This window comes from Brassica napus, unplaced genomic scaffold, assembly GCF_020379485.1.
Source record: "Brassica napus cultivar Da-Ae unplaced genomic scaffold, Da-Ae ScsIHWf_1519;HRSCAF=2118, whole genome shotgun sequence".
Lineage (NCBI taxonomy): Eukaryota > Viridiplantae > Streptophyta > Magnoliopsida > Brassicales > Brassicaceae > Brassica > Brassica napus.
The window spans coordinates 14,116-26,638 of record NW_026014935.1 but is presented as its reverse complement, the minus strand read 5'-3'; the positions used below and the strand labels follow the sequence as shown (position 1 = coordinate 26,638).

Sequence of the window (12,523 nt, the reverse complement as noted above, 5' to 3'; positions counted from 1 at the left end):
TAGAGTTTAGAGTTAAGGAGTGAAATTTTGGGATAGAGTTTCAAATTAAAAAAATATATATATTAAAATTTTCAAAATAAAAAGGAGCTATTTTGGTCGTTTTTTTAAAGGTTATTTTTGTGACAAAAATTTAAAAATGATTATTTGAGAAAAATGCCCTAAGAAGTTTAAGTTGATAAATAGATTAAACATCAACGTTGTATTTCGTTCTTTCTTGTTCGAAATCACAAAATATAAGTTGAGAAATTCTCTATGGTAGTCATTTTACGTTTTTGTCATAAAAATAGACTTCAATGAGAAAAATGACCAAAAGAAGTTTTATTAAAGGGTAAAAATACTTTTTTACTCTAAGGTTAACTAATATACACTTAGAGTTTAGAGTTAAGGGGTGAAATTTTGAAGATAGGATTTCAAATTTAAAAAATAAAAATTAAAAATTAAAAATTTCAAAATAAAAAGAGGCTATTTTGGTCAATTTTTTAAATGTTATTTTTGTGATAAAAACTTAAAAATTATTATTTGAGAGAATTGTCTTAATAAGTTTAAGTTAATAAATAGATTAAACACCAACGTTGTATTTCGTTCTTTCTTGTTCGAAATCACAAAAAAAAAATATAAAACAGCATAATAAGTTTAAGTTAATAAATAGATTAAAAGGACATAAAATTATTTGCTCTTTTTCTTAGGCAATGGAGCAAAATTCCTCAAGTGGGGATCAATTTTTAAACCGAGAGTCGCATACAATTGACTATACAATGTATTTTGCAACCTGAAATAGAAAAATAAATATGTTGATTAGTTACATTCGTAAAATTGCGTATGTACGTGACTGTATTTTAAAATTATTATTTTTCATTCATCCTTTTTAAAAACATATTACTACTTTTTTTGTAATTACACATGACTATCATAGCTTCCATCGAAGTGGGTTTAGACTAGCCACGCTTTAGCAATCTACGTTTTCGGTTCATGTGTTGATCCCTTATCTCTGGCGATGCCAAAATTTTAATTTTTCAATAGTAAAATTTCAAACAAATTATTTTTAGAAAAAATGGAAAGGAGTACCTAATTCTAAACTGATTCGTAGTCTGGATTAAATATTTTCAATGAAATAAATGACTGATGAATAAACCACTTCAGATAAATATTAAATTAATTATAAAAATAGATGAAACATGTAACAATAAATGAAAAGGTAATGGAAGTGTACCTTTCTTGAACGAGGTTAGCTGCAGTTAAATTATCATTTCGGTTTGGCATGAAGATTCTCTGCATTATTTAATTAAAGCATATGAATCCTCTTTCCCAGTTGATCTTTGTAGCATAACTTTCATATGTATATATTTTGAAAAAAATACCCTTCGTTGAGCAGCAGATGAAGATTCTTCATGCTCAAATCGACTTTGGTCATTTCTTTGTCGACGCCCCAAAACGTTAAACTGTTGTGAATAAATATATAATAAATAAAAATTTATAAGAAAAATAAACACAAAACAGTTTCGTTCATCGAACTAAAAATATGGTACATCGATGGGAGCAAATGCTTTCGTGCATGGAAGTCCTTGTGCACGAGCATAGGTTTCGAGGGTAGGGTATCTACTTCCTGGCGTAGGCTGATTTACTCGCTCTTGTACATTTCCTTGATTCCTATGAAAATGAGGACTGTAAATTATAATGTTCTACGTTTTTAAATTTAATAACTGAAGATTTCGAGCACACAAATTTATTATTTCCCTTCTATTATATTAAGTGATCGACTAAGTTCGGATTGGATACCTTGTAGAGTTCGATGTCATTTGAGGCAGAGGAAGGGTCACAGAGATCTGATTCGGTGCAGAGTTTGTCCTGCATGCATGGAAACACAAATGATTTGGTAAGTAAATCTAAGTAACAAATTAAAGTAAAATAAAAGCATGAAAGATTTGTCTGTTTAAAGTAAAGATTTAATCTTACCTAGCCAAATTTTTATCCATACTTGGGACCAGAGCCCCATCTTCCCTGTTAGGTAAGACTAACGTAGGCGGTTGCTGGTCATACTTGTTGAAATGTGAAGCAACTAGGCCGTGCTCGTACATCGGTTCTGACAGGTAACTTTGTGATCTGTTTTCGTGAAAATAATATCCATATTAAAACCTGTAGAACAACATGTTACAAATTATATACAAAAAATGAATTAATTAGTTTACATACGAAGGCAATGATAAAAACTGCTCTTGAAGATGATTTGGTAACTCAAAAGATTGAGTCATCATTGGATGTGCATATCCACTGTTTCCTTCTTCGATTGGTCGACCATTTTCTATCTGGCTCATGAATACATTTTTATCAAAACTAATTTAAAATAATTGATGATAAGAAAAATGTTTTACTTACCATTGTAGAGTCATTTGTTTCCTGGAAGGGATTCATTGTGATTCGATTGAACAAAGATTGCTGATCCAATTGTCCGTTTGTTAAGTTTCCTTGTAAACACCCCTTTGGATTGCATACTAATGATTGCTGTGGCTGCTTAGAGGAAATGAAAACGAATTTAATTATTTGTATATGACCCTTGATGGTTTATGTCGAAGAAAATCATTGATGGTTTACTTTTGCTGTCATATAGTAGAAACTCTATCTAGCTAAAATTACTGATGATCAAGAAAAGAAAAAGAAAAAAAAGGACAAAATCAAGAAAAATAAATAAAATGTAATGTTCACTTTACCATTGCAAAAACACCTGGCTCTTGCTCAAAAGAATCCAACATGTTTTGATTGAGAAAAAAATGATGATCTGATTGATTTTGCACTAGTGTTAATGTCTCTGGAAATGGGACTAGATTTGGGGATGGTATACCCATTGAGGGATTAGCTTCGGTTATAGCAGAACTATTGATAAATCCAACATCCTCTCCATCCACATTTTCAGTTTCTTCCATAAGAGGGTCTTGCAGAAACTCCTTTATATTGCACAAGGCCAACAATTTAACTTTATCAGCATCATCTATACCACAAATAGAGTTTTCATAAAGAAATTAAAATGTGATAAATAAATAGTTGAAAAGTATACCGTCAACGAAGCAAATGGTTCTGGTGACGGAGAGAAGCGCAAAGGACTCAATTGCAATAGTTGATCGTTGAAGATATCGTCATACAAATCCATATTGACTGATTTTCCTGACTAAACGATCGAGAATAAAATGTATGGGCTTGTTAACTTGATATTTACAACAAAAAAAATGTATGGTTATGTATTTTGAAATGGGAAATTGCACTCTATATACATGAAAAAAACTTAAATACACTAACTAACCAAAATTCCCTCCTCTCTCCTATTTTCTCTTCTTATCTCTCTCTACTCTCTCTCCAAAAATCTAATTTTCATTTTTTTTTTGGTTATTTGACAAATAAACCCTTTTGAAATACCGTCAATCTATAAAACAAACAGCAACTGCAATGTTTAAGGAACAACTTAAATTATCGAATGAAAAAGTTCGACTGAGAATATATTTGCAAAAGTATGTTTGCTAAAGAAGGTCCGTATATTTTTGTATCAAATGGCTGAGTTTTGATATTAACTTATTCGAAAACAACAAATTGTTAAAAAACAAAGAAAACAATTATCAAAAAAACAACAACAACAATTTGTATGTTTCTGGAAGAATATGTGTAAGTAAATTATAAATAAATCGACATATATATACAAGAAAAACTTGTGAACACTTTCAAATCCAAAATAAAATCATAGAAGTGAATCGATCAAAATAACAGCATAAGAAATTCATATAAATTTTCACGTTGATATAAATAACGAGATACCAAACAAAGTAAATTTTTTTCAAAAGATACCAAAACTCAAATTCAAGAAATATCAACAACATATAATGATATAACTGAAATCAAAGAAGCCAAAAACTCTTTGGATAAATACAAGCAATGAAGAGAGATTTCGGATGTGATGAAATAGAACTTATATATATATAATATATATATAAAATATACAGGAGGTCATATATTGAAATTCAGTATGGTATACACTCTTTATCTAGAAAAAAAGACTAAGTCTGTTGTTTCTTACAAAAAAAAGCACGTACATAATTTTGTGAAGAACTGAAATGCAAAGAAAAAGAAATAAACAATACCTCAAGACGAACAGAAAGGAACACGTACAGGCTATGGAAAACAAAATTGAGATATAGTCATTGGAAGAGAGGAAGACATATACGAGAAGAATACCATATATATATCACCCAATGTAAGAAGGTATCATGCCATTATCATTAGAAATCATAAAAAAAAATCTTTCATCAAAAATAACAATATTATAATAAAAAAGATTTTTTAAAAAGCTTTGAAAGATCTAGCCAAAGTTTTTAAGTAAATTCTTTTAAGGAAAATCGCTCAAAATCTAAAATATTTATATTATAATATTTTTATTTTTGATGACAGATTCTTTTTAGAGATCTTCACTGTGTTTTTTACTTACTTTATTTTTATAATGACACGTGGTTTATATTTTGCATCTTTTAATTTATTTATTATCAACATTAGCAATATACTTGATATCATACATAACAAAGTTTTTTAAAAAAAAAAATAAAATAAAATATCTATTTTATCATATATAACAAAATATACTGTACTAGTTGCAATATAAATTTCTTTTATAGACATGCAAGTATACTAGTATTTTTGAACCTTTTAAGGTATACTATTTTCACAGAAAATATTTATTTATTAATATTTTCCTTTTTTCTTAAATTTTGTTATGTGTTTTGGTCAATATTTTAAAATTATATTTTGTTAATGTTTTTAATATTAAGCTATTCTACAACATGTAATACAAAGTAATATGGCAATGAAATAAGCTCTAAACTGATTATCATTATTCTTATTATTTTTTTGACTAAAAACTTTATACTGATTATCATTTATCAAATACTCCCTCTGTTTCTTAATGTTACATATTCTAGCTTTTTACACACATTTTAATAAAACACATTAAATTTGTATAATTTTTGGTGTTTATCTTTGTTCCATAATTTTAAGCCAATAAAAATTCAGTAAGTGCAATTAAGTTTTTTGAAATTTGCATTTAGTTAATAAAACATGTCTTGAAAAGAGGGGTGAGCACTTTATCCGATATCCGAAGTGGCACCCGAACCCGATCCGAAAAATTCGAACCGAAATCCGAACCGAAGTAACAAAATACCCGAACAGGTATTGAATTAGGAGAGATTGGATACCCGAACCCGAATGGATAATATCTGAAACCGAATGGATATCCGAAGATAACCGAACATATGTATAATTAACCTTATATTTCTAGTTTACATATCTCATTTTATATAAAATAATTATATTAATAATACACATACTTTAAGTTCATATGATATACATACAATTCCGGAAAAAATGATTTGCTACTCACTTAAAAAGCATGTCAAGTTTTTTTATTTCAAAAATTAACAAAAAGTTACATCCAAAATTTTAAAACAATAATTAAATTAATGCATTTTTAGTTTTAAAATGTTATGTCCAAATCTATTAACCATTTAATCTATTAAAAATAAAAATAAGTTAAGTAAAATTTATATTCTTAAATACAAGAAATTTAAGAAATGAAAATTTTAATTTTTTTTTCAAAATCTAAATATCCGAACCCGATCCGAAATAACTGAATCCGAACTAAAAATACCCGAACCCGACCCGAAGTATAGAAATACCCTAACGGGTTCTACACCTCTATACCGAAATACCCGAAAATCCGAAATACCCGATCCGAACCCGAACGGGTACCCGAACGCCCACCCCTACTTGAAAATGTAAAAAATAAATTTTTTTAAAACAATTTTTTCCAGAATATGTAATATTAAGGAACAGCGGGAGTAGAAACTAATTAATTGCAACGAGGAAAATCTATGGAATTAATGACATAATGTATATTTAGTTCTTTTTAACACTCATAAAAATCCCAGTTGGAAGAGATGAAGAGTGAGACTAACTAGTTGATACACTCATTGATATTTTGACATAAAATCTAAAAAAAATTTTGTTGTTGTTAAAAAAAAAAGAAACGTTTGTTTTGTTTGTTTTTTCTTCCCAAAAACTAATGTTATTAAAGGTAATTTAATTTTTAAAGAGTAAAATAAGGTATGTTACGGAAAAGCATGGGAAGTTATGCAAGGAGATAATGATTGTTACACGTGTTATTACCACTGTATTCTACTACCCAATGGTCCCAATCAGTCGTCTTTTGTATCTTATGATAGCAATTTGTGATCTGACACAAGTCACACAATAATATCTAGCTTGACCTCTTTATTTAATAAATGTTTGCAACCGTTACTGTCTGATTTTCTTCTACGGCAGCCGTTACTCTTTAACTTTTTCTGGGATTATGCCATTTTACCATATTTATGTCATTATGTGTGTGTCAAAACACAGTATAAACCTTTTAAAATATTGTCCTTAGATAAAAAGATAAAAGTAACAAGATTTTTTTCGCTATTTTTTATTTCTCGTAACTTCCCCTTTTGAATGTGAAACAATTATACTTTTTTTTTTTGCCATCTGATTTTATTAACAGGCCGAAGCCCCAAACAGAAGCCTATACAAAAGATATAAAAAAACATAAAATAAAGACAAAAGCCCAAACAAAGGACAAACCCAACCACGTGTGGAGATCAGAAAGAAACGGAACAAGTGTCTGAAACTCACACCACGAGGGACCACGCGTCCTTTCTCCTTCACCGCTTTCGTCAATTCGAGATTCTACGCCGGAGACCAAACGGCGATGCACCGGAACCACCGAATCACACCGGCGTCACACCAGGAACACCACCCTCCATCATCTTCTCCGACATAATAGCCATCACCAACCAAACAAAGCAGTTAAACACCGGATTCCACCGGGACTTCACCCACAACCACCGAAAAGCCACCTCCAACAACTGTATTGGAGGTTTAGGAAATTCAGCAGTAAGCCAGACAATCTGAATTTCAGAGAGAATCAATCGATTAAAATCGAGATCTCATCCAAAAAACTCAGACCAAAACCCGTAATTGATCAGTTAGCGCCATCGCTAACCAAACTTGAGACAGAACACGCCAATCCTAAGACCATACCCCATGATCTTCTTATCACAACTTCAACACCAACCGAGATCAAACTACTACGCCGGATGGTTCCACCAGAGACAAGCGCGAACCACTAGAATCCAGAGCCGGCTACACAGCATCACGGGGACTACCGTATACCAGAGTCAAAGCATACTTGTCAATAGACTACACCAGCCAGAAGGTTCTCACCGGTAGGGAACCACCGCGACTCACTCTCTCTCACTAGGTTTAGAGAGAAGAGAGAGTCTACCAGTCCCCCTGTTTTGTTATGTGAAATAATTATACTTAGCTGGACTTCAAAATAAAAATTATTAATTCGGTGTAATTTAAATTAGAGCATTTTTTTCACTAGAAGCAGTTTTAAATTATTTTTATACTATATAATTTTAGCTTTTTGACATAAAGAAAAAATTAGCCTACAGAAATTCAGTAAGTCCCATTAATGACTGACTTTTCAACAATTTCTACAAAGTATTTGAACTTATTGAGTTTCCAGAAAAATTCCCAAACTATTTTGTACTGTACATAAAAATACACAAAAAGAATTAAAGAGTTTTTAGTTATATCAGTTTTTGAATACACAAATTAAGTAACCATCGCCATGCATCTATATTAGTCTCGCGAGTAACATAACATAACTAACATTGGTAAAAGTTGAAAGCCCTTTTACAAAAAAAAAAAAAAACATTGGTAAAAGTTTTTTCCAAGCCTAATAGCGAGTTTAAAACTAATTCAAGTACCTAATTTATAAAAGTAAAGAACCAAAAATACGTAAACTAATATTAAACCAACCCGTAATTAAAATTGAAACATAACCCCAAAATTGCATAACAAAAACATTAAAATCTTCGAATTAGGGCAGAAACACATTTTTCGCTGGGGAAAAGAGCTTCTCTTCGGACACTTTATAATGTCTTTGATGCAGGATATTGATACATAAAAACTGTATTTGATGAAATGATAATCCGAATGGATGTTCCTAAAATACTTAAACGTAGCTCGCTTGCAAAAGATCGTGAAGTAGAAAAATTTTTCCCAACAATGAACTCGAGATTTACACAGAGAAGTACTCAAGATTTTAAGAGTTTTACACAAATTTCTAAATGAATTGAAAAGAATCTAAAACTCTGTTTTTAAACATTGATCCGCAACAGACGAGCAGACCCAATCACGCAACGCCATGTGTTTTATTTCGATTGTCCCTGACTTTTTGTTGCTAACAAACTCCAACGATTTCAACGACCTCCTTGCCATGTCACCACTTTTGTTTTCCTGTAACAAAGCTTTCTTCCTTTCACAACCCTGGCCACAAGTTTAGCATTGGAACGCCAATTTTTTTTTCTGTAAATCAAACAAATACTCTCATGTTGCTTCATCCACAGTCTGATTCTTCCACTGGATCAAAACCATTGTTGCAGCACGTCCTTGACGTTTAGCCATCTTCCGATCTAAGAAAAACTCCGGTTCCTTAATCACCACGTTAGAGAGAACCAAAGGAAATTGATTCGACGTGTGCACATTCCCTATTAATTTCTTCAGCTGCGACACACGGAACATTAGATGGACTGGAGATGTACCAGAAGTTGGAGCTTGTAAACAACAGATCCATGCTTATCAATGAACTTGTAAGGGTCATAATACTTCGGAGAAATCTTCTAAGAAGAACGTATAGTCACATTCTGTTGGCGCACGGCTGTAGCTTGATGAAAACACAATCTCCAATCTCAAAAGACCTCTCACTCCAACTTCTATCTGCAATATGTTTCATTCGATGTTGGGCACGAAGTAAGTAAAACTTCAAAATCAACAACATGTCTTCCCTTTCTTGCAAACGCTTAGCCACCATCTGAACTTTAGATTCTCATGGCATATACAGTAGATGAACTGGAGGAACCTGTCCATAAACTATATCATATGGAGTGGTTTGGGTTGAAGTGTGAAAACTCGTATTATACCAGAACTCAGAAAGAGGTAACCAACAGCTCCATAGGCTAGGTTTATCACTCGTCATACATCGAAGATATGTCTCCAAACACCTATTAACCACTTCGGTTTGACCATCACTCTTCGGATGATACACAGTTGACATTTGAATAGAACAACCTTACAATGTAAACAACTCCTGCCAAAATTGACTCAAGAACATTGCATCTTTGTCACTGACAATATAACGAGGGAATCCATGAATTTTAAACACATTATCCAGAAATGTTTGAGCCACAGAAACTGTTGTATACGGATGACTAAGGCTCATGAAATGTGCTGCCTTGCTAAATCGGTCCACTACGACCAAGATCACAGATTTACCGAATGATAAAGGCAAACCATCAATGAAATCAAGTGAAATATCTAACCAAACACTTTCAGGAATAGGTAAAGGCTGCAATAATACCGGAGAAACTTCGTTGTCATATTTACACTGCTGACAAACGGTACATGAACGCAGATAAGCTTGAATGTCTGATATACCTTGGATTTGACCAATTTTTATCCATGGTATATAGGTGTTTACTATATATATATATATGTTTTCTACTCTTCTAGGTATGTTTTCAGGTTCAGGTGCATTTCGGAGTAAAGCTATGACTTTGGAGCATTTTGGAGCTTAAAGGACATTTCACCCGAGCTGACCACTTAGAGGTCGACGAGAGGAAGAACAATCGATCGATGCGCATCAGTGCTGACGATCGATATCAGAAAATGCCTCGACAGATGAAGATTAATATCGATCGATGTACACAAGTACCATCGATCGATGTCGGGACACCAGACGCGACATTTTGGATTCAGCAGACTTAAAAACCAAGGCCAAGCCAAATTACCAAAATGCCCTGACGAGTTTTTAACATAGTAGAATATATACTGCCTAAGTGTTTTGACGGCAGAAGAACAGAGCTTTTTCTAGACCTAGTTTTGTTACAAGTTTTATTTTGGGAGAGAAGATCACTTGTGATTGGAACTCCTTGTTTCTATTTCTTTTCATCTATACTATGAGTTTCTATTCTTTTATTATGATGAATTGCTTTGCTATGTCTGAGTAGTTCAACTGTTAGATCCAGGGTTCAGATAGGTTTGTGGGATTAGCCTCAAACTATAGATCTGCCTTGTTGTGATATTCATGATAGATTTGTATTCATTGCTTGTTTTAGCCTTGCTAACTAGAACTTGATCATAGGATTGCATACTCAAGCACCCTTGTTATCCCATCCTGACATCTATCTATCATATTAGGATTGCTAGAGAGGGCTAACCGCCAATTTAGCATCTTAGTAGGGCATTTCATAATCGCGCATAGGCCTGGCTAGAACCCGTCGATCGAAGTCCTCAACTGACAATCGATCAACGTTGGCAAAGGTGTATCGGTCGACGTCTTACTAGACCATCGATCGACACTCTCTCGTTGTCTGCATACTAACCGTTGAGACACGAGATCTAGTCTGTTAACCAGTAGTACATGCGACAGCTGATCACTGAGTTAAGCGAATGAGCTCTAATATATCATGCATGCAATAGTTAGGCATCTTTAGGTATTATAATCTCCAACACCTGAATAGTATGCATCTAATATCATTTTCAACCAAGTTACATTTATTATTTACTCGCTTGTTACTATTGCTATTTCATTTAGACATTTACAACCTTTAGAATTAATAAACACTAGATTTAATTGTTCCCTAGCTCCTTGTGGATTAGATCCCTAAGTACTACATCTGAACCTCTTTTGATGAGAGTGACACTCCTTAGGGTAATTTGAGTGGTATCAATGTCTTTAGTCATTCCCTTCCAATAGGACAAGCTTTTTACTCTCTGTACAGTCACATCCCTCCCTGATTGATCGCTTTGACCCGAGCCATGAAGCCATTCCAAAATTGAATCCTTCAAAGATATAAGATTAGGTACTACAATCTTGTTCCTTTTCCTGAGTGTGTCTGGCATCCAACCATAGTATATCTTACTCTTCGGATCCTTCTTCAACTCTTCAATCATAGACTTCACTATCACATCCTCTTCATAAGCCTCTTGTATTTTTTCAGTAAATCACACTCCAATACTAACATAGCTATATGTAAAATCTCAGCTCCCTCCACACGAGATAAAGCATCCGCAACGACGTTATCCTTTCCTTGCTTATACTGAATCTCATAGTCAAATTTGAGAAGTTTGGGTCAGCAATATTGCTGCACTGGAGTGTTAAGTCTTTTCTCCAAAGTGTACTTCAAGCTTCGTTGATCCGTTTGATGACAAAATGATTTGTTAACAGATAATATCTCCATTCCTGTAAAGCAAAAACCACTGCCAATAACTCTTTTTCATAGATTGATAGACTCAGTTGTTTGCTTTAAAGATGTCTACTTATGTATGCGAGAGGGTGACCGTTCTGCATCAACACAGCCCCAATGCCTCTGCTACAACCGTCTGTTTCTACAGCAAATGGTTGATTAAAGCGCGGGAGTGCTAAGACCGGAGCAGAACACAAAACCTTTTTAACTTCTGAAATGCCAACTGAGCCTCATCATTCCATTTGAACCCATTTTTTAAATCAATACTATCAAAGGGCATATGATGATACCAAAGTCTTTAACAAACCGTCAATAATAACCAGCAAGACAAAGAAAACCTCTTAACTTCTTCACACTATTAGGGACTGGCCACTCTGCAACTACCTTCAACTTATTTGGATCCGTTGATACTCATTCTTTCTGAATATAATGACCCAAATACTCTACTCGTGTGGTCGCAAACGCACACTTACTTCTCTTTGCAAACATCTGATTCCTTCTCATCACTTCAAATACCGCTCTCAAATGATCAACATGTTCTCGTATGGAAGAACTGTATATGATAATATCATCAAAGAAAATAAGGACAAATCGTCTCAGATATGCCTTGAACACATCATTTATCAGGCCTTGAAATGTATTTGGAGCCTTAGTTAACCCAAAAGGCATCACCAAGTACTCGTAATGCCCGCTATGTGTCTTAAAGGCCGTCTTGTGTATGTCCCCTCTGTCCATTCTTACTTGATGATATCCTGCGCTCAAGTCTCTCTTCTAGTAGACAGCAGAACCTCCCATCTCATCCATCAAATCATCTATGAGTTGAATCGGAAAACGTTCTTTAAGGGTCATATTGTTTAGCTTCCTATAATCAACACAAAGTCGCCATGTGTTGTCTTTCTTCTTTACCAACACCAGAGGAGAATCATATGAACTTGAACTGGGTTGAACTATTCCAGTCTTCAACAATTCTTGCACCATTTTATCTATTTCATCTTTCTGGTATACATCATATCTATAAGGCCTTTGATTCACTGGATTAGTTCCCTTTGTCAATACAATCTTATGATTGTATTTGTCTCTGAAAAGAGGTAACGTAGTCGGCTCCTGAAAGATATTTGCATACTCTTCAGTCAACACTTCTA

General features: G+C 33.3%; 1 protein-coding gene across 1 annotated transcript; it reads right to left on the bottom strand.

The window, feature by feature from the left end:
• Window positions 1–532: 532 nt before the first annotated feature.
• Window positions 533–4,251, bottom strand: LOC106422012. Its single transcript, XM_022691753.2, has 11 exons — window positions 4,122–4,251; window positions 3,050–3,160; window positions 2,706–2,939; window positions 2,374–2,505; window positions 2,191–2,303; window positions 1,954–2,100; window positions 1,777–1,845; window positions 1,527–1,647; window positions 1,359–1,439; window positions 1,211–1,269; window positions 533–769 (listed from the first exon to the last, which is right to left on the bottom strand). The coding sequence occupies exons 2-11, from the start codon at window positions 3,140–3,142 to the stop codon at window positions 667–669; spliced, it is 1,152 nt and encodes a 383-aa protein (XP_022547474.1). The 5' UTR covers window positions 3,143–3,160; window positions 4,122–4,251; the 3' UTR covers window positions 533–666.
• Window positions 4,252–12,523: the final 8,272 nt, after the last annotated feature.

Bases quoted from the DNA above. Each gene is read 5' to 3' on its own strand.
- LOC106422012 (XM_022691753.2), bottom strand. From the start codon at position 3,142: ATGGATTTGTATGACGATATCTTCAACGATCAACTATTGCAATTGAGT. The intron at 2,304-2,373 runs GTAAGTAAAACA...TTCATGAGCCAG, and splicing joins AAACAAATGACTCTACAATG to ATAGAAAATGGTCGACCAAT. The intron at 2,101-2,190 runs GTATGTAAACTA...TCACGAAAACAG, and splicing joins CAGTTTTTATCATTGCCTTC to ATCACAAAGTTACCTGTCAG.